The sequence below is a fragment of the Nuphar pumila genome, chromosome 3 (assembly GCF_984573655.1).
Source record: "Nuphar pumila chromosome 3, dmNupPumi1.hap1.1, whole genome shotgun sequence".
NCBI lineage: Eukaryota > Viridiplantae > Streptophyta > Magnoliopsida > Nymphaeales > Nymphaeaceae > Nuphar > Nuphar pumila.
This window is the reverse complement of record NC_143251.1, coordinates 23054359-23076820: the sequence shown is the minus strand read 5'-3', so window position 1 is coordinate 23076820 and position 22462 is coordinate 23054359. Positions and strand designations below refer to the sequence as shown.

At 35.6% G+C, this 22462-nt stretch overlaps 1 protein-coding gene across 2 annotated transcripts in view; it reads right to left on the bottom strand.

Moving 5' to 3' along the window:
• Positions 1–21977, bottom strand: part of LOC149842284 (protein KAKU4-like) — a 78539-nt gene extending 56562 nt beyond the window's left edge. The window contains exon 1 of one of the 2 annotated variants that reach the window (XM_089999043.1): positions 21608–21977. In XM_089999043.1, coding sequence (XP_089855169.1) covers positions 21608–21899 — 292 coding nt within the window. In that variant the 5' untranslated portion in view covers positions 21900–21977. The remainder of the gene's footprint in view (positions 1–21607) is intronic. The other variant, XM_089999044.1, reaches the window with a different exon arrangement.
• Between the last annotated feature and the right edge of the window lie 485 nt (positions 21978–22462).

Sequence of the window (22462 nt, the reverse complement as noted above, 5' to 3'; positions counted from 1 at the left end):
TATTGACGGTCTTCATTTGTTTGAGTTAGTTCTGCCCAAACAAATTCGGCTCAGGGAGTTTGAACAACAAAGACTTTGCCCAATTCAGCCACAGTTTTGAGATAGCAAAGCAAAAGCGCTGCTGAAATTTTGAAACAATCATGTATGAATCCGTAGAACTCATTTGTCCCTCATATAGATTTATGTGGTGATTATGTCAAAATTTTCAAAAATTATGACTTGATATAAAGTAAGTTCTAACAAAATTTTCAGACATTATAACTTGATACAAAGTAACTTCTAGCAAAATTTTTTATAAATTATGACTGTATAAAGTAATTCTAGCAAAATTTTCAGAAATTATGACTTATTGTAAAGTAGGCTCCGGTTAAAATCTCAATTTATGACTTAATAAAGAGGAAGTTCTGTCAACATTTCTAAAACAACAAACAACAACTAAGTCATCATCCCAAAACAATTGGAGTCAGCGATATGAACCAAAAAAGAAAATCATTCTGGTTCTTCCACATGAATCCTTCTCCTCCAATCATTTTTATCCAATGTCATGTCCTCGGTGAGGTTCAAAGCATTCATAACCTTTCCTATCATCTCCATCCATGTCTTCCTAGGCCTACCCCTGTTAAATTGTAATTTATAAGACAATGTATTTTCTATATATATTTTATATATATAAAAGAAGATACATATACATATATATTTCATATATGTATATGTATTCATCTACTTGTATATATAAAATATATATTTCTTTATTGTATTGGTTGTAGGGGTATTTTAGTCATTTCTACATTTTACGCATATTCATGTTTTTGAATATGATTGTAATTCCTCCTTTTTATTTTTTTATTTCTATAATTTTTTCCATTTCTTATTTCAGTTTTTTTTATATAATGTTTTTGTACACAGTCAGTGGCTGACTGTGTACAATGTACAACAGTCAGTCATTGACTGTGTACACAGTTTTAAAATATAGACATTGGGAAGCCCAACGTCTCTAATAAGAGCTGTTGGGAATAGCCCAACGTCTCTTAAGTTTGCTTATAAATAAGGGTTATGTGAGCCCATTGTATGCATGTATTAGAGTAAGTTGTCTCCTTAAGCTTATAAATACTGCGCATTTATTGCACTTTCTTTGGTGTAAAGCTTATAAACATTGTGCATTTATTGCACTTCTTTTGTGGTGTAAAGCTTATTTTGTGTATTGAGTATTTGAAATATAAAGTTATTTGAAAACTTGATTGTTTGCAAGGATTCTTCACATGGTATCAGAGCAAGGTTGGAGAAAAAAAAAGATCATGTGGATTCTCACTTTTTTGGGTGCCTCAAAAAGCGTGCCCTCGATTTTTTTGGTAATTGAAGTGGATTCACTTGTTCATCCAATATTCTAGAAGACTCTTCTATCAAGAAAGGTCTAAAAATCATTTATGGTACGTATTCTTTTTCATCATCTCTCCTCTCTAATGGGTGAAAAAGACTCATTTTTCTCTCGGCTTCAAACTCAATGGGTCCAACTATCACGTCTGGGCCGGAAACATGGAGGCTCATATTAAAGGAAAAGGGCTTTGGGGTTATGTTCAAGGCTCGATTCTCGAACCGGAGCCAAAGATAACCTTGATGGAGAAAGGAGAAATAAAAATCCTTGAAGGCGAAAAAAGAGCCAAGGCTCTTAAAGACTACACCAAAAAGCATGAAGAATGGGAGATGAGGAATTTTAAAATCCTCTCATGGACTTTCTCATCCGTAGAAACAAGAATTAACGCCAATATTATCAAGTTTAAGAAGGCTTCTCAAGCATGGGAGTACCTTCAGAAGATGTACACCTCTAGGGACCTGTCTCATAAATATTACCTTCAAAAGAGAGCTTTAACTCTTCGTCAAGGAGAGATGACTATAAGGGAGTATTTTGCTGAACTCTCTTCTATTTGGGATGAACTTGCTATGCTCGAACCCAAGTGGAGTGGAGAAGCCATAGAGCTTCCTTATAAACAATTGGAAGAAGATAGATTTTTTAATTTTTTGAATGGGCTTAGGCCTGAATTCGAACAAATCCGATCTTCTCTTTTATCCGCCTTAACTTCCCCCTCTCTTGAAGATGTAATTACTAAACTAAGTGGGGGAAGAGACTCGTATGGGTATAAGCAAGAACAACCCAAGTGTTCTAGCTACACCTTCCTATAATGAAGAAAATGAATGGGCTTAGGCCTGAATTAGGACAGATTTGATCTTCTCTTTTATCTGCCTTAACTTCCCCCTCTCTTGAAGATGTAATTACTAAACTAAGTGGGGGAAGAGACTCGTATGGGTATAAGCAAGAACAACCCAAGTGTTCTAGCTACACCTTCCTATAATGACGAAAATGAAGGAGTTAATGTCGTCTCAAGACCGGGGAGCAACTTAAGGACCTACAGGCCTCCTCACTTCAAGAATCAAAACTCAAGTGGTTAAGGAGGGAAGAAGGATTATAGCAAGCTTTTATGTCATTTTTATAAGGAACCGGGTCATATCAAGCCTATTTGCCCAAAGTGAAAAAAGTTACTTGCTATGGCTACTACATCTCAACCTCAAAAGGAAGAGTGATCGTCATCTTCAAATGGAGTTTTTTCATTGCAACAAATCGTGGATGCACTTTAACCTCTGTTAAAAGGGGCTATTTCCGGAGCCGCCATGTCAACATCTTCTCCTCTCGGTAAGACCTCTTGGCTTTTAGATTCGAGTGCTTCTTTTCACATGACCCCAAGTTTTAGTTCTTTTTCCGAATACTCAAAAAATCTCTCTCCATCTTTTGTTTCAACTGCGGATGGAACATCTCTTGAAGTAAAAGGAATAGGAAATTTTGAAAAACAAGGGTTCTTTATTCCAAAAATTAGATTTATACCCAAATTAAAATTAAATTTGCTTTCTGTTTCTAAATTCTCGGATCATGGGTGTGATATAAAGTTCTGATCTAACAAATGTTGGATACAGGATCGGCGGTCCGGGAGATTGATTAGGGAAGGCTCTAGGAAGGGCGATCTATACTATATCGATTCCCTTTAAATTCCAAAGAACTCGTTTTGTAATGTTGTCCAACAAAAGGATATTAATGTGTGGCACAAGAGACTTGCACATCCAAATATTGTAAAAATTTCTCATTTACCTTTTGTTAAAAGTTTATGTAAAAGTGATTTAACTTGCAATGACTGTATTCTTGGGAAAATGAAAAAATTGTCTTTTTGTGAAAGATCTATGTTTACAACAAGACCTTTTGAAATTATCCATTTAGATGTATGGGGACCGGCACCCGTCCTATCAAAAGGAGGCTTTGCATATTATGTCATTTTTGTTGATGACTACACGAGATATTGTTGGATTTATTTTCTTAAACACAAATATGAAGTTTTCTCAATTTTTAAAACCTATCATATGATGATTAAAAATCAATTTAATGAGAATCTAAAAATTTTTAGAATTGACTCTGGTGGAGAATACCTTTCAAGTGAATTCAAAAATTATCTTGAAAGTCATGGTATTCTTCACCAAAGATCTTGTCCCAAAACCCCTCAATAAAATGGATTAGCCGAAAGGAAGCATAGACATATAATAGAGACAACTCGAATATTCCTTGTTTCTCAAAACATCCCAAAAGGTTTTTGGGCTGAAGCGGCTTTAGCATCTGTCTATCTGATAAATCGGCTACCTTCTAAAAACTTGAACAATATCTCGCCTTTTGAAAAATTGTATACCAAAGAACTCGACTATAGTCGGTTGAGAATTTTTTGTTGCAAATGTTTCGTTCTTACTGACAAGAATGACAAGCTTTCGCCAAAATCCATTGCATGTGCTTTTCTTGGATATTCTGAAACCCAAAAAGGGTTTCGTTATTATGATATTGAGAATGACAAGCTATATGTTTCCAGAAATGTGAGTTTTCTGAAAAATGTTAATGGTTTTGAAAGGAGTGAACCCTTTGAAGAAAACATGGATTACTTCTTTTTATTTGAAATGTTAACACATGATGATGATAGTGATGACGATTTCATTCATAATGACGTCAATGATAAAGAAAATGGCTCTTCCCATCCACCTATCTCCCAACATAGAAGTGAAGGAGCATTGAGATATCCTATAACATATACCCATAGAGATAAAAACAATTTTAGGAGTGCAATTGAAAAATTCAGTGAACCTAGTGGGTCAAATTCAACAAATGATGAAAACCTACAAAGAACTGAGAGAAGTAGAAAGATAACTTCTAGATTTATTTCATATGATTCATTTACTCTTAAACATAGAGTCTGCCTTAGCGCCATTCATTCCTATATAGAACCCAAAAACTTCGAAGAAGCCAAAAAGAATGATGAATGGCTGAAAGCAATGGAATGTGAGCTTTCAGCTCTCAACAGGGCAAAGACTTGGGAGTTCCAAGATCTTCCTAAGGGTAAGAAAGCAATAAGGTGTAGATGGGTATTTAAGGTAAAAACTAAGAGCGATGGATCTCTGGAGAGATATAAGGCTCGATTAGTTGCAAAGGGATATAGTCAAGAATATGGGATTGACTATAAAGAAACTTTTGCCCTTGTGGCCCGAATGGTCATTGTCCGATATCTCATTACTGTTGCCTCAATCAACAAATGGAACATCTATCAAATGGATGTTAAAAATGCCTTCTTAAATGGTGATCTGAATGAAGATGTATATATGGATGTTCCACCAGGACTAAAAACATCCAAAGGGGAAGTGCTTCGTCTTCGAAAAGCACTTTATGGTTTAAAACAAGCCCCTAAGGCTTGGTATGATAGATTTAACTTCGTAATGTTAGAAAATGGTTTTTCTTACTGTTTCATTGACACTGTCTTACTTGTTCGAAAAACCAATCTAGGGATTGTCATTCTGCTCTTATATGTGGATGATATGCTTATAACCTGAAGTGATTCTAAAGGGGTTAAAAGCATAAAATCAATTATGATGGATAGGCTTGAAATGTCTGGTTTGGGATTTCTAACTTATTTTTTGGGTATTGAAGTAGCTTACTCTCATATAGGGTATTTTTTATCTCAAACTAAGCTTGCCTCTGAGATTATTGACCGGTCAGGTATTATAGATGATAAGGTTTGTGAAACTTCTGTTATAGTAGGAGCCAAAATGAAGATTGATGATGGTATTCCTCTCTTCGATCCCACCCTCTACAGACAGCTTGTGGGATCTTTGATGTATCTGAGTATTACTAGCCCAGATATCTCTCATGCAGTTCATACTGCAAGTCAGTTCCAACATGCACCAACATCAGTTCACATGAGTGTCATCTTGCGAATTGTGAGATACATAAAAGGCACACTAAACAAGGGAGTATTCTTATCATCTTCTTCTGAATTAAAATTAATTGCTTATACTGAGTCTGACTGGGGAGGTGATCCAAATAACCATCACTCCACCACTGGTTTTTGTGTGTTTTTAGGAGACTCACTTATTTCATGAAGATGTAAGAAGCAGCAAAAAGAGTCTCTATCCTCAACAGAAGTTGAATATCGTGCCATGGCGACTACTACCATGGAAATTGTATGGATTCATCAGCTATTAGAATACATGGGAATATCAATAGAAGGGCCCACCAAGCTATGCTGTGATAACAAAAGTGTAATATACATTGTCAAAAATCATATTTTTCATGAGCGGACTAAACACATTGAGATGGACTGTCACTATGTTCGGGAAGCGTATCTGAAAGGAGTTATAGATCTTCCATATGTAACTTCAGAATATCAGTTGGCAGATTTTTTTCACCAAAGCTTTGTGTGCTCCGCGGTTCAATTTCCTCCTTCGCAAACTTTCGGTCATCTTGCCATAAGTTTGAGGGGGGTGTTAAATTGTAATTTATAAGACAATGTATTTTCTATATATATTTTATATATATAAAAGAAGATACATATAAATATATATATTTCATATATATATATATATATGTATTCATCTACTTGTATATATAAAATATATATTTCTTTATTGTATTGGTTGTAGGGGTATTTTAGTCATTTCTATATTTTATGCATATTCATGTTTTTTAATATGATTGTAATTCCTCTTTTTTATTATTTTATTTCTGTAATTTTTTTCATTTCTTATTTTAGTTTTTTTTATATAATGTTTTTGTACTGACTGTGTACAGTGTACAACAGTCAGCCATTGACTGTGCACACAGTTTTAAAAATATATTCCCAACGTCTCTAATAAGAGCTGTTGGGAATAGCCCAACGTCTCTTAAGTTTGCTTATAAATAAGGGCTATGTGAGCCCATTGTATGCATGTACTAGAGTAAGGAGTTGTCTCCTTAAGCTTATAAATATTGTGCATTTATTGCACTTTCTTTGGTGTAAAGCTTATAAACACTGTGCATTTATTGCACTTCTTTTGTGGTGTAAAGCTTATAAACACACTGCATTTATTTTGTGTATTGAGTATTTGAAGTATCAAGTTATTTGAAAACTTGATTGTTTGCAAGGATTCTTCACAACCCCGACCTCTTTTAACTAATATATTTTCCCATTTCTCGATCCTTCTAACTCGAACATCATTAGGCCTTCGCCGAATATGTCCAAACCACCGTAAACGATTCTCTCTCATCTTATTTTCAATGGGTGCAATGCCTACCTTCTTACGTATCTCCTCGTTCTGAATCTTATCTTTTATTGTATTTCCACACATCCATCTAAGCATACGCATCTCAGCTACACTCATTTTTTGAATATGATCTCTCTTGGTAGCCCAACATTCTCTACCGTTATCCCAAAAAAAAAAGAGTCCCTCTGATGCATGCTTCAAGAGATCTGATGACTGGGTTGACTTGCAGAAGTGCAATTCTAACCATCACCAACAACAACAACAACAACAACGCCTTCATCCCAAAACAATTGGGGTCGGCGATATGAACCAAAAAAGAAAATCATTTTGGGTCTTCCACATGAATCCTTCTTCTCCAATCATTTCTATCCAATGTCATGTCCTCGGTGAGGTTCAAAGCATTCATATCATTTCCTATCATCTCCATCCATGTCTTCCTAGGCCTACCCCGACCTCTTTTAACTAATATATTTTCTCATTTCGCTATCCTTCAAACTGGAGCATCATTAGGCCTTCGTCGAATATGTCCAAACCATCGTAAACGATTCTCTCTCATCTTATTTTCAATGGGTGCAACGCCTACCTTGTTACGTATCTCCTCGTTCTGAATCTTATCTTTTATTGTATTTTCACACATCCATCTAAGCATACGCATCTCAGCTACACTCATTTTTTGAATATGATGTCTCTTGGCAGCCCAACATTCCGTACCATATAGTAAAGCGGGCCTAATAGTCGTCCTATAAAACTTTCCCTTCAACCACATTAGCATTCTACGATCGCACAACACTCCAGTTGCACTTTTTCATTTCATCCACCCAACCTTTATCTTATGATTTACATGTCCATCAATTTCTCCATACTTTTGAATGATAAATCCCAAATATTTGAAACAACCATCCACCGATATTTCTTGCTCACCAAGCTTCACTACACTCCCATCACTACTTCGTTGTTTACTAAACCGACATTCAATATATTCTGTCTGACTCTTACTCAACTTAAAACCTCTTGCTTCCAATGTCCATCTCCATAATTCTAACTTAGCATTAACCACAGCTCTAGACTCATCAATCAAAACAATATCATCAGCAAACAACATACACCACGGCACATTTTCTTGAATTGATCTCGTAAGCACATCCATCGCTATAGCAAATAGGAAAGGGCTTAAAGCAGATCCTTGATGTAACCCAATCGTTATAGGAAAATTGGTGTCCACCCCTCCACAAGTGCGGACATTGGTTACTACTCCTTCAAACATATCTTTAATTATACTAATGTACTTGAGAGAAACACCTTTCTTCATCATTGTCCACCAGAGAACGTCCCTAGGTACTCTATCGTATGCCTTCTCCAAATCAATAAACATCATACGCAAATCTTTGTTCATCTCTCTATTTCTCTCAATAAGTTGTCTAAGAAGATGTATAGCTTTCATAGTTGATCTTCCAGGCATAAAACCAAATTGATTCTCCGATATCATGACAACCTTCCTCACCCTCTCCCAAAGTTTCATAGTATGACTCATGAGTTTTATACCACGATAGTCTGTACAATCTTGTATATCACCCTTATTCTTATATAGAGGCATCAAAGTACTCTTCCTTCACTCCTTAGGCATTTTATTTGTCCGCCAAATCTTGTTAAAAAGATTTGTCAATCATTCTAAACATTTGTCACCCAAGCATTTCCAAGCGTCGATAGGTATACCATCTGGGCCAACTGCCCTTCTTGATTTCATTTTCTTTAAAGTCTCTGCAATTTCTTTCTTTTGAATCTTGCGCATAAAGTCACGGTTCATGTCATGAAAAAAAATAGAAAAGTCTCCAAGATCCTGAGCATGACTTCCATTAAATAGCTTATCAAAATAATCTTTCCATCTCTCCTTAATTTCCTCATCTTTGACTAAAACCCTTTGCGTTTCATCTTTGATACATCTAACCATACCCAGATCCCTTGATTTCCTATCTCTCATCTTTGCAAGCCTATAAATATCCTTTTCGCCCTCTTTGGTATCCAACTTGTCATAAACCTCCTTATATACCTTATCCCTCGCGTTTCAAACTACTTTTTTAGCTTTCTTCTTTGCTATAATATACTTCTCCAAATTCTCATTATCACGACTCTTACTTAGATTTATATAAAACTCTATTTTAACCTTAATAGCAAATTTCTAAAATAATTTATGAATTTTTCAAATTAAAATAGACCAACAATTGTTCAAATTTTAGCAAATTTATATGCATTATTGCTCAAAAATAGAGTAGGTGTTGTTCAAATTTTTAAATAATTTTTGAACTGCAATCTTATTTAGGACAGGTATTTTTTGATATTTCAAAAATTCTCAAAATGGGGAAAAGAAACCTCAGAATGAATCGTATGAATTTATTTGAATCATCGTTTAATTTTTAGAATTTAATTTGATATATCGTGGAGGATGTGAAATAAAATCTTATGCCTTAAGGTTTGCACTATTTTCCTAAGATAGTTAAAAATATCTAGCACTCTTATTTTTAGGAATTACGGGTTCAAATCCCTAATTGTCGTAAAAAAAATTATGAGACTTGTATGTGATATGTATGCTAAGATCAGCATTTGTACGTAAGATTGTGGTTAAACCATGCGTGCTAACCAAGGGTTCTAGAATTCTCCAGAGATCCATTCATCAATTAATGATTCAAAAAGCATGATATGAACAATTAAATAATGTTAATACAAATGTTGCATCATATTTTATAATCATTTATGTTTAAATGATTTGAAATGCATATTGTAATGCATAAATGTGATAAAGTAAAAGTATACTCCAATTGTAAATTCAAGTTATTCATGGTTATTTTGAAAATGCATATTGATGCGTATTGCATAGCATAAAAAATTTTATGGGTATTGATCCAAAAAAGTGCAACTTATTGTAAATTTTGAGTATGTTGTATTTATTTTTAAAAATGGCATGCATTAAGAAAATATTATCAGAAAGATAAGAAAAGTTGCATTAATGATTTAGAGCTTGTCAAATGTTGATGAGCAAGTTGGTCAAATGTAAACACCAATCCCATAAAATATGTGTTGACACGGATACGTTTTGACGGTCATGTTATGGGTCAAATGTGAATTCGTCCCCATCCACGATGGATTAGGGGACAAAGGACTCTGATACTTGAGGCGGAGGTGGAGCTGCAGCCGTATGTCTAGTGGTGCACTACGTTGACTATAGGAAAAAGGATGAAATATCTCAGACTCTTGGACCTAGGAAGAGGGATGTCTTGACGAAGAATCCTAGACTCTGGTGCAAGTATCTTAGTGTTCCTCCAGAGATTTAAAATATAAAATGAAATGTTTGAATGAATACCCCCTGAAGCCTAAGAACACAAAGTAGCCCGAGAAGTGGCGTCTCGAGAGTTGAATCAAGATAATCATTTAAATTGTGATGATTGCAAGCATGTCATGTAATTTCAAAAGTAATTTAAATGAAAAGATAAATTATTTCATGTCATATGCATAATTGTTATACCTCAATTACATATTACGATGTAATGTCATATAAATGATAACCTATTGATTAAAAATGTTTTATTTGTTTTATGTATGTTGCATACTAGAGACCGAGGAAAGGTATATGGAAGCATACAAGACATTAAGTTGTCTCACGTTGTTTTTAAAAGGTTTTTCAGGCTCACAGGAGTAGGTGAATGGATAACGAGGACTCAAGGATATTTTTGGAATGAACTGGATTGCATATGAGAGTCTACTATTATTTTGGTTGGGAAACTCTGATATTTCATTCAATGAAATGAATGAAATTATTTTGGTTAATTTAAATGAATGATTTTTACTTCAAATTTGTGGCATGCCCAAGGTTATCTCAGGTTCAAAATAAATAAAAAATAAAAAATAGGAGACTTCTACTAAACTTTCGGGGCATCATAGAGTTGGTACCAGAGAACTTCATATCCAGTTCAGAGAATTAAAGATTCCAAGAATTTGTGTTTTTGTTGATATTCCGCTGCTAGTAAGTAAAGTTTTATACTTACTAAATTGTAGTAAGTATTGTACTATTATAAGAATATGTACGAACTTTTTTATTTTGATAGATATATATCCATGTGAAATGTATAAATTATAAGTCTAACCTAAGGGGGTAGGTTTAGAAAATGTATGAAAATTAATTGTTACTTAATTTTTTTTTAAACGAAGATGCCTCACCCGCCAAATAACTGGAATCAGCAGAGGGACTTTCCTATGGGAGCCCTCAATGCACTGACACAAGTAAGCTCAGCAAGCGGGACCCCAATGTATGGCATGCAAGAAATTCAAGGAGTTGGATCCTCCTGCTTTTACTGGGAAAACTAATCCAGAGAAGGTCAAATCTTGGGTCTGCGAGATCGAACGGATTTTTACCATACTCGAAGTTCTTGAGGATAAGAAGACTATTGTGGGGTCTTATCAACTGAAGGAGAATGCCGAGAAGTGGTGGGAGACCACCAGAGAGGTATGATTTGAGGTCATACCAGTAGTACCCGGGGAAGACTTCAGGAGTGTATTTTATGATGCTTACTACCCTATTCATGCCCGCGAGAAAAAGACACCGGAGTTGTTGGATCTGAAACTAGACAATATGAGAGTGATCGATTACACCACCAAGTTTAGACATTTGAAGCGTTATTGCCCAAATACTTATCCCACAAAGCGTGCTCGAGCAATAAAGTATGTTTAAGAGTTAAAAGACAGACTCAAAAGTCGAGTCTTTAACAGGAGTCCTCAAAACGACATACTCAAAAGTCGAGTCTTTAACAAGAGTCCTCAAAACCCTGGATGAGGCCATCGAGGCGGCTACCATTATTGAGAAAGATTGGGAACCAACAAGAAAATCCCAAAAGAATCATGAGCAATCATGCAAGAGGCCCTTCTTTAAGGGTAAAGGAAAAGCAACCCTCAATAAGAAACAGCAACCTCAGCACGAAGGGTACTGGCATAATCAACCCGCTCCAAGGGTTTGCCAAATATGCCCTAGTCACTTTGGACGTCCTTGTCCTCGTGACACTAGGGCATGTCTGCACTGCGGAAAGATGGAGCATTTCTTCAGGGAGTGCCCAATGAGGAGGTCACAACCACAACCCCAATAGCAGCAGTATCTGTTGCAACTCAAGCAGCAACAATGCCTACCACGACCCCAAGAACAGTTGTACTTGCAACCGCCTCAACAGATGCGCCAGCAACCCAAGTTGAACCAGCAAAAGAAGCGGAATACTCGCCAAGTCTATACGGCCACTGCAGAGGAAGTGGGTCCAAGCAACCAAGTCATAGAAGGTATTATTTCTATAGCCGATCACTCGGTGCATGTATTGTTTGATTCGGATGTTTCTCGTTCTTTTATGACAAGGGAGTTAGATGTGTGCCTTGAAGTGGTCACTCTTCTGAGAATGAACAGAGTCTCTGGTGAATGCATTCCTGATATAGAAGTGTCTATTCAAGGACACAAATTTTCAGCTAATCTCATTCTATTAAATATGATAGAACTAGAGGAGCTTGCCAGGACGACTTGGTAAGCAAGCAACTTGTTATGTAGGCACCCACTCCCAGTTCGTTCTCTTCTTTTTTTTCACATGCATGAATGGGAGCAGTTGATTCCTTGTCCACTGCCCCTTCCAACTCCTACAAAAAGATTATGTAAGATAATGAAGATACGGATCCGCTTTCTACTGGACTAAACTGACACTGGTAAATGCATGCTAGTTGGATTCCCATACTATCTCACTTAGGCACTAGAAAGGCAGCTTCCTATTGAGTTTAATCTTTAGTGCTCGCTCGCTTTGCTCGCTCACTCCATCGATCGATGGTACAAAGGAAGAATGAAATCAAGTGAGAGGCCGGGGGGGCAGGGAAAACTATAACGAATTCTGACATCATACTTGGGATGGATTGGTTATACGAGCACTTTGCTATTTTAAAGTGTCATGGAACAAAGGTTTTGTTGGAACGACCTAACCACCCATTGATCGAGTTCAGCTCAGTAAATCACTCCAAGTGTAGAAAGATAATTTTTGCAATAAAAGTATGAAAGTACATTCAGTAAGGATGTCAGGTTTTCCTTGCAAGTGTAATAGCTTTAAACAATGAAGTAGCAGCAATTGAAGATCTGAAAATAGTTCGAGAATTTAAAAACATATTCCCCGAAGACTTGTCAGGTCTACCACCTTTGAAAGAGATTGAGTTCTCCATCAACTTGATGCTCGAGACTGTCCCAGTCTCAAAAGCACCTTACTGTATGGCTGGAGCTGAATTGGTAGAGCTAAAAAAATAACTACAGGAATTAATGGATAAGGGTTTTATTAGACCTAGTGTATTACCATGGGGTGCACCGGTCCTATTCGTGAAGAAGGGACAGGTCAATACGATTGTGTATTGATTACCGCGTGTTGAATCAAGTCACAATAAAGAACAAATATCCTCTACCCAGGATTGAGGTTAACCAAGGTATTCTCAAATATTGACTTAAGATTAGGCTACCATCAGTTGTGTGTCAAGGCTACTGATGTTTAGAAGACAACCTTCTGAACTAGATATAGCCACCATTAGTTCATGGTGATGTCATTCGGGCTCACCAATGCTCTAGCGGCTTTCATGGATTTAATGAATCATATTTTTAGAAGTTTCTTAGACCAGCTTATCATAGTATTCATTAATGACATACTGATATAGTCTAAAAGCAAGAAACAACACAGGATTCAACTTCGGATCATATTAAAAACACTAAGAGAAGACCAGTTATATGTCAAGTTCTCGAAATATGAGTTATGGTTGGATCATGTCATGTTCTTAGGACATGTTAGTTTTGGTAATAGTGTGAAAATAGATCCTACCAAAGTAGAAGCAGTATTGTTATAGGCACAACCAAAGAATGTTTAAGAGATCCGAAGTTTTTTGGGATTAGCCGGATATTATTGCCAGTTTGTCCAGGACTTTGAAAGGATAACCGCTGCAATAACTAAGTTGATGATAAAGGAAGCCAAGTTTGTATGGACTCCTCAATGTGAGGAGGGCTTCCAAGAGCTAAAAAGGAGACTGATCACAGCTTCAGTTTTGTCATTACTATCTGAATCAGGAGATTTTGTCGTTTACAGTGATACCTCAGATGCGTTGATGCAACATGGAAAGGTGATAGCTTACACCTCCAAACAATTGAGAGTCCATGAGCAAAACTATCCCACCCACGACCTAAGATTAGCAGTCGTAGTATTTGCTCTGAAAATCTTGCGCCATTATCTTTATGGTGAGAAGTTTGAGGTCTTTTCTGATCATAAGTCTTAAATATGTATTTTCTCAAAAAGAATTAAATCTGAGACAGAAAAGATGGTTGAAGTTTTTGAAAGATCATGATTACTCCATTTTGTACCACCTAAGAAAGGCAAATGTAGTTGCAGATGTCTTAAGCAGAAAAGAATTAGCCTCCCGTTTAATTGGCCATAGTTGAAAACTATTGGAAGATTTGATTACTTGTAAGTCATTTTTAAACGAGTCAGGGCAAACCAAGTGCTCGAATTTGGGTGCATGACCTAAAATTTTTTATAAAATTGCCCAGATACAAAATTTGAACCCAAAACTTGAAAAAATTATGGCCACTACGCGAAAGCCTGAATCCGAGTTTGTTTGTGATGAGGATAGACCATAAAATTTATGGGAAGGTGGTGGATCCCAAATGATGAGGCCTTGCAAGAAGAGCTACTTGTCGAGGCACATAGATTCAAGTACTCTATCCATCCCGAGAGTACAAAGATGTTTAAGGATCTACAACGAACTTTCCGGTGAAACGGAATGAAGCACGATATTGTTGAATTTGTGTCAAGATGCCTCACCTGCCAAAAGGTAAAGATAGAACACCAAAGGCCATGTGGTTTGTTATGGCCTTTGGAGATTCTAGAATAAAAGTGGGACAATATCACCATTGATTTTATTGTTGGGTTACCTCGAACCTGCAAGCAACACGATTCTATATGGGTGATTGTAGACTGTCTCACTAAGTTTGCACACTTTCTGCCTATTAGAGTAAATTAACCTTTGGAAAGTTTGACAGACTTGTTCGTCGAAGAGATAGTTTGACTATATGAAAAAACATTGTCGCGACCCGTGATTCACGTCATGATTCTGGCGACATTTGCAGAAGGCTCTAGGAACAACGTTACAATTCAACACAGAATTTCACACACAGATAAATGGACAATCAGAAATGACCATCCAAACCTTGGAAGATATGTTAAGGGCATGTACTTTGGATTGGTCCAATGAATGGGATCGACATGTAAAGTTGGAAGAATTTACCTACAACAACGGTTATCATGTCAGCATTGGAATGGCATCCTTTGAAGCATTAAATGGTAGGTTTTGTCGATCACCAACATGTTGGAGTGACGTTGGAGATAGAGCACTAGAATTACCAATCAGCATTCAGCAGTATTCAAAACAAGTGCAGAAGATCCGACAACATCTACTAATGATACAGAGTAGACAAAAGAGCTACGCAGGCCAGAGATATCGCGAACTCAAGTTCAAAGTTAGAGAACATGTATTCATAAAGATATCATCGACCCAAAGCATATTCAGGTTTAGTAAAAAGGGCAAGCTTAGCCCTAAATACATTGGTCCCTTTGAAGTACTTGAAAAGTTAGAGAAGCATCATATTGAGTAGCTCTACTACCGCAGTACACACAAGTACACAACGTATTTCACGCATCAATGCTAAGAAAATATATTAAAGATTCATCATATTATACATGAAAATAAAGAAGTATGTGAAGACTCGACGATGGAAGAGCGACAGGTAGAAATAGTGGAACGTAACGAGAAAGTACCAAGGAATAAGACAGTCTTGCTAGTCAAGGTCTGATGGCAGCTTCACGGCATCGAAGAGTGTACTTAGGAACCAGAAACAGAGATACGGGAAAAATATCCTCATCTATTAGATTGAGTGTATACTTAATTTTGAGGACGAAAAATTTTTTTAGAGGGTAAGAATGTAATAACTATAATTTTTAAATATTAAATAAATTCATATAGATCTTTTAATGGATTTGGATATTATCTAAATGGATATTTTTAATGAATCTGGATACTTATTTGGATCCATATTTCAGTGGCATGCTTATAAATATTTAAATTGTTCAAGGGTAAAATAGTAATTTCAACCCAAGGATATATTCAGGTAAATAACAAAAATGTACAGGAAAAAATGGTAATTTACCACACCAAGGGTATATTCAAGTAAATATTTAAAATATTAAAGGAGAAAGATAATTTAATAACCCAAGTGGCAACTTGGTCACGTGGAATAAGACCAAGGTTATTTTGGTAAAAATAAATAGGATTTATGGAATTAACAAAATAAACAAATAATAAAAATAATAAAAATTTAAAAATTTCCCACCTTTTTCTATAAAAACAACCAAATTTGATGGTTTTTGTAAACAGTTTTACAAAATCAAGTTCCAAAAACAAAGGGTGCAAAATATGGATTTTAAAGGGGGCGCTTCACCTAAAAAAAATCCCCCCCTCTCCCTCAGAGCTTTTCTCCCTTCTCCCACTCTCTCTTGTTTTAAATATCTCAGGCCCCGTTATTTTTCAGTTTGTTACGTTAGAAACCTTTGTGACCCCTGCCTCTACCTATTGACGGTCTCTGTTTGTTTGAGTTAGTCCTGCCCCAACAAATTCGGCCCTTAGAGCTTGGCGAGCAGAGGTTCTACCCAATTCGACGGCAATTTTGAGAAAGCATTGTGAAAGCACTGCTGAAATTTTGATAAAATCATGTATGAATCTGTATAACTCATCTATCCCTCGTATAGATTTATGCGGTGATTATGTAATAATTTTCAAAAATTATGACTTTATATAAAGTCAGTTCTGGCAAAATTTTCAAAAATTATGACTTGATATAAAGTAAGTTCTAGCAAAATTTTCAAAAATTATGACTTGGTATAAAGTAAGTTCTAGCAAAATTTTCAAAAATTATGACTTGTTATAAAGTAGGTCCTAGTTGAAATTTCAATTTATGACTTAATACAGAGGAAGTCTGGTCAAAATTTCTAAAATAATGTATGGATTTTTCAAATTAAAATAGACCAAATATTGTTCAAATTTTAGTAAATTCATAGGCATTATTGCTCAAAAATAGAGTAGGTGTTCAAATTTTTAAAATAATATTTGAACTACAATCTGATTTAGGACAAGTATTTTCTAATATTTCAAAAATTCCAAATATGGGGAAAAGAAACCTCAGAATGAATCATATGAATTTATTTGAATTATCGTTTAATTTTTAGAATTTAATTTGATATACTATGGAGGATGTAAAATAAAATCGTAGGCCTTAAGGTTGGCACTATTTTCCTAAGATAGTTAAAAATATCTGGCACTCTTATTTTCAAGAATTATGGGTTCAGAGCCCTAATATTAAAAAAAAATTATGAGACTTGTATGCGATATGTATGCTAAGATAAGCATATGTACGTAAGATTATGGTTAATCCATGAGTGCTAACCAAGGGTTCTGGAATTCTCCAGAGATCCATTCATGATTTAATGATTGAAAAAGCATGATATGATGTGTTGAATTATGTTAATACAAATATTGCATCATTTTTTATAATCATGTACGTTTAAATGATTTGAAATGCATATTGTAATGCATAAATGTGTGATAAAATAAAAGCATATTTCAAATGTAAATTCATGTTATTCATGGTTATTTTGAAAATGCATATTACACAACATAAAAAAATAGGTATTGACCCAAAAAGTGCAACTTATTATAAATTTTGAGTATGTTGTATTTATTTTTAAAATTAGCATGCATTGAGAAAATATTATCAGAAAGATAAGAAAAATTGCACTAATGATTTGGAGCTTGTCAAATGTGGATGAGCAAGTCGGTCAAATGAGAATCGGCGTAAACACCAAACTCGTGGAATATGTGTTGACATGAATACGTTTCGACAGTCATGTCTTGGGTGAAATGTGAACCCGTCCTCATCAACAATGGATTAGGGGGCAAAGGACTTCGATACTTGAGGCGGAGGTGGAGTTGTGACTGTATGTCTTGTGTTGCACTACATTGACTATAGGAAGAGGAACAAAATGTCTCGGACTCTTGGTCCCAGGAAGAGGGATGTCTTGACGAAGAATCCTGGACTCTGGTGCAAGTATCTTAGTGTTCCTCCAGAGGTTTAAAATATAAAATGAAATATTTGAATGAACACCCTTGGAGGCCTAAGAACCCAAAGTGGCCCGAGAAGTGTTGTCTCGGGAGTTGAATTAGGATGATCATTTAAATTGTAATGGTTTGCAAGCATGTCATGTAATTTCCAAAGTAATTTAAATAAAAAGATATAAATTATTTCATGTCATATAGATAAGTCATGTCATATGCATAATTATTATGTCTCAATTACATGTTACAATGTAATGTCATATGGATGATGACCTATTGATTAAAAATGTTTTATTTGCTTTATGTACGTTGCATACTAGAGACCGAGTAAAGGTCTGAGTAATCATACGAAACATTAAGTTGTCTCATGTTGTTTTTAAAATACTTTCCAGGCTCACGGGGGTAGGCGAACAGATAACGCAGTACACAGGGATTCAAAGATATTTTTGGAATGAACTAGACTGCATCAAAGAGTTTACTATTATTTTGGTTGTGAAACTCTGATATTTCATTCAATGAAATGAATGAAATTATTTTGGTTACTTTAAATGAATGAATGATTTTTACTTTAAATATGTGGTGTGCCCAAGGTTATCTCAGGTTCAAAATAAAAAATGGGAGACTTCCGTTGTGTTTTCTAAAAGAGTTATTATAAGAAAATATCTCTAAACTTTCGGGGCATCACAGAAGGTCATAGCATGAGTGATTTAGTACATTTGGACATAATGGAAGACTTGAAAAGAAATTATGGATTTTAACCCACCATGAACTACTCATTCTAGGTTCAGTGAGTTGGCCTAGGAAATGTGGGAGCCAAATAGTAGAACATTGATTTTCCTATTGTTCTATCTTCATTGATTTCTCAAAACCAAATGGATAATTCCAACCAAAGTAGTCTGATGCCTAACTTGGCCCATATAGTTTGTGATCCATGCACTAAACTCATTAACCAATGGGCTAGAATCATCTCTATTGATGAGCAGACAGATTGAAAATAGCCTCAAGGCTCTGAACAAAGGATTATCGTGGTCTACAGTGAGGTATTGAGTGTGATTCTTAAGCATCATACACAGGTCGACAGATCTTCTAAATTGGAACATCTCTTATATGGATATTACATCTTCCTGTTGACCAAGCCTAATTTTAATTGTTTTGTTTTGGATATCAATGAAGAGAAAAGTAGTTAACTATAAAAAAGTTTGTTTAATATAGTTACACTTCTTTTTATTTTCAAAATGCAGTTGAAAAGAAGAGGGGGTTCCCAAACTAGCAATAAATTAAAAAACTCCTAACTTCATTCTAAAACGTATCAATATCTTAACTGAAGTTTAATCAGAAGAATTCAAAGATCAAATTTATATTAAAAATTGTGATATTATGTCCATATTATCGCAAATTCAACTAAAAGAAGATAGGCACAAGACCAAGGTTGTATGTATCTTATTGTTACCCTTATCGGTCGGGTCCAGAATAAGATATGTATCGTATCGTATCTTAAAAAAATATTTTTTTTTAATAAAATGCTTTCAAAAATTCCAAAAAAACATGAAAATAGAAAAAATTCTAAAAAAAAATCATAACACATGAAACAATGATGAATTACACAAAATACAACCATAAAATCACATATGAAGCATTTATGTATCTATGAGTAACATAAGGCATCATAACCAAGTTTTTTAAAAATAACACATGAAACAATAATCAAGTTTTTTAAAAATATACCATCAATCATCATTATTATTATCTTCTTCTTCTTTTTCTTCTTCGACATTCACATCATCTCCAATGTACGTGAGCTCTTAATCACCTACATCCTAAGCTCCTTCCACGTTTATCCACGGAATGTCTTTTTTATTTAGAATGTTTGCTTCTTCTTGATTCAATATATCAAAAATTTTCAAACTAATGGGATCAAATTGCTCTTTGCGCCTCCTGAAATAATAATATAACAATAGTTACATTCGATTTTTAATTGGTTTTCACTAATTACTCAAGTGTCCCATTGTCAGGACAGATCATTTGATGTCATCTTCCCCCAAAAACACTCAATAAGAAGCAAAGAATAGGTTTTTTTTACCTTAATCCACTTCCTTGAGTAGAAAAATGGTAAAACTGCACTCTTACTTGAACAAATTGCAAAATCCTTCTGCCTTGCGCACAGATCGACCCCCAAATCGCTCTCACGAGTCCTATGGTGTGTGAATACCTCTCTAATGGCTTCTACACAAATGAGGGAATTGGCCCTCAAGATGTCTTTAAAACCTAAAATTAAAACATTATAATTCAGCCCTTTTTAAAGTGCGCCGAGTATGTATCGTATGATACACCCCATATCGTACAATACAGTACGATAAGGGCATGTATTGTATGATACAGATAATAATATACAGTATCATACAGTACGAAACGTACAACCTTGCACAAGACTGTGTTTACTAACTCCTTTTGGATATCATGAATGGAAAGTAATGTCATTCAGGTTAAAGAATCGCTCTCTGAAATTCAAAAAGTTGTGAATGATATATTGCTTTCATGTAACAATCAGCTTTGCTGAAATTTTTCTGATAAAATATTGAGTAAAATAAAAGCTTTTTGCAAATTTTTTTAGGGTGTCTCAATTACATATGAAACTTAAAAAAAAAAAAATTTAACCCAACATAGAAAAAAAAATCAAACTGATTAAAAAAATCCACCTGATTAGTCTAACGAGCATAAAAAAGCAGTGATGAGAACAAAGGAAAAGGTTAAAACTTAAAGTTGCCTTAATATTGTAGATCAAGATGCTTTTAAGCTTGTAGAAATTGACACTGATCATAGATACGGATGAACCTTGAAACAAAAACCGAAAGAAAACTACTTCAAAACAACTATAACTAGTAAAATTTACATCAAAATTATGGAACCATACCCGAAAAAACATTTGCAATTATAAAAGTAATATCAAAATTTTACAGAGAAGTGTTCAAGACGACTTTTTTCCTAACAAACTAACAGTAGAATTCATCCATGCCAAACACGTTTTGAAAAAAAAAACAAATAAATAAATTAAAAGAAGAAAGATAGAGAAAGAAAAATCTTACTCCAGAGCATATTTGTTCTAGTAGCCAAGCAATTCTATACACCTCACTTCCAAGTAGAGCATATAACAGGTGAAAATAATTATCTTTCTAATGTTTTGACCTCATGGATTTTTGCAAGAAACATTTCAGCAGGAAAGGGTAAAGCAATGGCGTTGGCTTCCCCTTCCAAGAGAATAACCTACAATATCCACTATCATCCATGGCCCTAGATGTTCCTCACTCTACACCATGATCTTCTCATTTCCACTACTGCTCTCTTATAAGCATTACACTGAATAAGCAAAAAAGTTGAATTGCGTCGTTCAGCAAGGTCTTTAATAATCAGACAGTAAGCATCGTGGGTAAAAGAAAACCAAAACCCGAATGGTCTCTACAGGTACTAAAAGAGATCAATATTCCGAAAAGACGAAGGAAGCAAACAACCACTAATTTGCGATACAAACTCAGATTCCTAACGACGCCATAACAATTACGCGGAAGGAAGAAAAATGAACGCCTCTGGTTTGAGTTAGCATCTCATTGGTCTAGCAGACAGAGCAAAAAAAGAACCGACTACACCAAATCATCGTTCCACGCTCAAAACCAAAAGAAACCAGACTGGTTTTTAAGCAAGCACAAGACACTCATCCACAAAGCCCAAACAAAACCACCGAACTCAATCTTGAGTCCAAGTACACACAAACCTCCCAAAAGATTCAGAAAAATTAAAAGGGAAGAGCACAACTAACCAAGTTCCGGTTCACTATCTCCACCGGACGAGGACGACGCCGACGAAGATGACGGCGAATCCCCCCTCCCGAGCACCGAAGAGATCAACCTCCCGGCACTGCTAGCGATGAACCTCGACGCCGGAGCGAGCAGCGCGAAGAACCAGTTAGGGTTCCGGGGCTCGGGGGAGGAAGCGGGCGGATCTGGGCGGCGGTAGGGGGAGGATGCCGCCGGAGAGCGGCGGCGTCGCTGCCGGAGGGCCTTCCCCCCGGATCCTCCCTCCGGTCGGCCTGCCCTAGAAGCCGTAGGCATGACGGGAAATTTTCCACAGAGAGAAAGAGAGGACGTCTCAAAAGGGACGGATTCAGTGAGAAAAAATACATTCGGTTTCAGAGGAGTCATCGTGCCATTTTAAACTCTATAAAATAGTTTGTTTGTTTTTTGTTATAGAATAAAGTTCTTAGTCTTTTAATACAGAGCTGAAGATTATGAAAAAAATTTAAAAAAAAAAAATAGTGGAAGTAAATCATCCGTGGTGGATAAAAAGTAAAAGCACTTGGGCGGGAGTCACGTGCGGGCCAGCACCCTCACAAATGCTGGCAGAATAGTGCGAGCACACATGCTTTTCTCCGTATGTGTGTGTGTGTGATTGGTCTTCCCAGTTTAGTGCCGTGTGTACAAATCACCAAGTACGGCAAATATCAGGATTGTTTGTCATTTCAAACGGTCAACATATCGGTATCTTTTGAAAATAACGTAATTTGGTCTTTAAATTATTGAGATTTTTTACCAGCGTGTTCACACTTCATAGTGTCATTTCACACTTCATAGTGGCATTTCTAGAGATAAGTTGCATATAATGTGAATGCTAAATA